This window comes from Cebus imitator, unplaced genomic scaffold (assembly GCF_001604975.1).
Source record: "Cebus imitator isolate Cc_AM_T3 unplaced genomic scaffold, Cebus_imitator-1.0 Scaffold197, whole genome shotgun sequence".
NCBI lineage: Eukaryota > Metazoa > Chordata > Mammalia > Primates > Cebidae > Cebus > Cebus imitator.
In genome coordinates, this window is record NW_016107512.1 from 2,096,718 (window position 1) to 2,099,837 (window position 3,120).

Consider the following 3,120-nt stretch of genomic DNA (forward strand, 5'->3'; position numbering starts at 1 on the left):
AAAAAAAAAAAAAAAAGATGAACTAAAAATAAAACAAATCCCTAAACACCAGCCTCTATCTAGAGGATCTCTTGGAGTGGTGGTCATGGTTAAAGGTCAGTATTATTTCTAAAACTAAACTTAATCTCATGCTCTGTTCCTCTAGCAGTGAAATATAGCGGTTTGGAGAACCAGGCAGCTCTGAGTTCAATCACAGCTCTACCACCTAGCCCTGTCACCTTGGTCGAGTCACCCGAACCTCTCTGGGTTGGCTCCTCGGCCGTACAACAAGGGGTATTAACTGCCTCACTTCGAAGAGTTTTGAGGGTTTAAAGTGTGTAAAATGAAAGGCTAGGCATAACTTCTGCCACAGAACTCGGTAAGAAGTAGTGGCTATGACAATGACCGTGGTTCTGCACATTTATTCTGGAGAAGCAGCTCCAGTTCACTTAAGCTAGCAGTTTACACTCTAAACGTCTAGCCTGGTAGGGTTCAAGCGTCCCTAACTCGCCACAAAAAAACTAACAATTCGGCTTTTTTCCCTAAGATCCAGGTGAGTCAGCTCAGGTGTAAGGGGATGAAAACTACGGAACCCCGAGGACATGTCAACGCTCCAAAAAGTACCAAGGCACACGGTTTGGGCGAAATGCCCCTAGCCTTGGCAAACTTTCCACACCTCACCCGGCGTGAGAGAAACAGCTATTCCTAAGGAATGGGGCGCGCACTCCCGACCAGGCGCCCGTGCGCTCCCGAGTCCGTTATTGTGTCAACGCTCCCGGGTCTGACAGAAGCCTGCAGGCTCGTCATCCCCGAGGGAGTTGGCCGGAGGCTCCGCGCTTAGGACCCCGGCCTGGAGGCCCTGGGCGTTCCTGGAAACGCGAATTCCGGGCGAGGGAGCTGGGGGACGGAGGGAGTCCTGGACGAAGGGTGGGATTACCCGGCTGCCGCTGTCGCCTGGATGGTCTCCGCGGCCGTCCCGGGCATAGTCGGCGCGGGACTCCCCTCGGCTGCTGCCTCTGAAGCCTGCCGGGCCCGGCGGGAAGAGTCGTCGGCCCCGCGGTGGCGACGGGGAGCCGCGACGGGCTCGAGGAGGAGACGGGGAGACGCGACGACCCCGCGGGGGGGACGGCGAGGCCCGGCGGCCGCGGTGCCCTGAGGGCGAGCGGGGTCGGCGAGCCGGGGTCCGCGACGAGGAGGAGCCGGAGGGCGGAGGCGGGGGTGAGCTGCGGCGAGCCGGGCCTGAGGAGGAGCAGGAGCTGCGGCCGCTGCGCGGGCCGCCCCCGCCGTCGTCTTTAGGCCGGTGGGAAGAGACGGAGGAGCGGGCGCTGCTGCGGTACATGGTTCTCGCAGCGGCGGCCACGGCGACAGCTCGGACCCAGGGGCGCCCTAGATGCAGGCCCGGAGCGCGCCGCCGCAGCTGCCGCCGCCGCCACCTCGACCGCTGCGCGCCGCCCCAGCAGCTGGAGCAGCCCCCTCCCCTCGGCCCGCGTAGCCCCGGGGACCCGGCCGAGCGCGCCCGCGCGGCCGGCGGTTGGAGAGCGCGAGCACGCGTCCGACACACCCCCCCCCGCCTCCGGGGTTCCCCGTTCCTCCACTCAGGGAGCGGCCGCAGGAACCAAGAAAAGTGGGGAGGAGCACAGACAACGGTACGAGGCGGGCGAGAGGAGGGGAAGCGAAGCGCGCGCCCTGAGCTCGGCACGCCCCGCCCCCGACCCCGCAAGATGGCGGCCGCTGAGCCACCCACTTCCCCTCCCCCCGGCGGCCACGTGACCCCCGGGGCCTCCGCGCGGGGTGGGCGGGGCGGAAGGGAGGAATTCTCAGCTTGGTTTTCCCGGGATGCTCCAGGCCTCGGTACTTGGTGGTTTGGAAACCTGGGGGAGATCTTCGCTCTTTCCTGTCGCCCCTTAAACCTCTTAATTTAGGAACGGACACGAAATGGTTGTAAAACATTCGTGAGAATATAAACAGGCCTGAAAACGTTAGCTTGTCTGAGGTTACGAACCTCGGCAAGAGCTCCCACCGAAGTCCAGTCCCCTGCGGAGGCAGCACGACTCACATCAGTTTACTTTCCAGTTTGCCTAATTTCTGGAGGTTGAAATTGAGGATGGGAGAGTGCGAGATGGAGGTGGTGGACAAGAATCAAACCCCAAATAGACATCAGTAAGTTTTCGAGCTGTTTTCTGACTAGTACTTGTGGTCATGGTGGAGGTCCCTCACTACCAGGGCCCCACATCATGACAGACTAGAGGCCTGGCGAGTTTTTTACAGAAGATTCAGGCATGCCCCCTCCACCTGCCTAAGTCCGGAATTTTTCTATATGTCAGTCTCAGGGCTTTGCATCCTAAATATAAAAGTGGGCCAGGTGAGAAGGGTCACACCTATAATCCCAGCATTTTGGGAGGCCGAGGCAGGAGGATTGTTTGAGCCTGGGAGTTCAAGACCAGCCTGGGCAACATCGAAGGACCCCCATTTCTAAAAAAAAAAAAAGAAAAGAATTGCCAGGCGTGGTGGCACGTGCCTGTACCCCAGCTACTGGGGAGATTGAGGCTGCAGTACGCTATGATCATGCCACTGCACTCCAGCCTGGATGACAGTGGCACCCTGTCTCAAAAAATCTATGTATATACCCATTTCCATACTTTTTTAAATGGCATATGCTCAGTAAAAATGTTTGAAATTTTTGCTAGTTGACTTCTTTCACCCAGCTTCAAGTTTTATATAATTTATATGACACCAATAACTTTTTTTTTTTTTTTTTTTGAGGCGGAGTTTCGCTCTTGTTACCCAGGCTGGAGTGCAATGGCGCGATCTCGGCTCACCGCAACCTCCGACTCCCGGGTTCAGGCAATTCTCCTGCCCCAGCCTCCTGAGTCGCTGGGATTACAGGCACGTGCCACCATGCCCAGCTGATTTTTTGTATTTTTAGTAGAGACGGGGTTTCACCATGTTGACCAGGATGGTCTCCATCTCTTGACCTCGTGATCCACCCGCCTCGGCCTCCCAAAGTGCTGGGATTACAGGCTTGAGCCACCGCGCCCGGCCGACACCAATAACTTAATGAAAAAAATAATAATTTGCCTGAGGTGTATGCCCTGTCTTTATTAGCATATATATGGATTTTGGTTACCCATACTTTTGGTG

At 57.2% G+C, this 3,120-nt stretch overlaps 1 protein-coding gene across 1 annotated transcript in view; it reads right to left on the reverse strand.

Moving 5' to 3' along the window:
* ZNF318 (zinc finger protein 318) overlaps positions 1-1,594 on the reverse strand; it is a 31,602-nt gene extending 30,008 nt beyond the window's left edge. The window contains exon 1 of the mRNA XM_017547346.2: positions 917-1,594. Within this exon, the coding sequence (XP_017402835.1) occupies positions 917-1,318 (402 nt within the window). The 5' untranslated portion in view covers positions 1,319-1,594. The remainder of the gene's footprint in view (positions 1-916) is intronic.
* Positions 1,595-3,120: the final 1,526 nt, after the last annotated feature.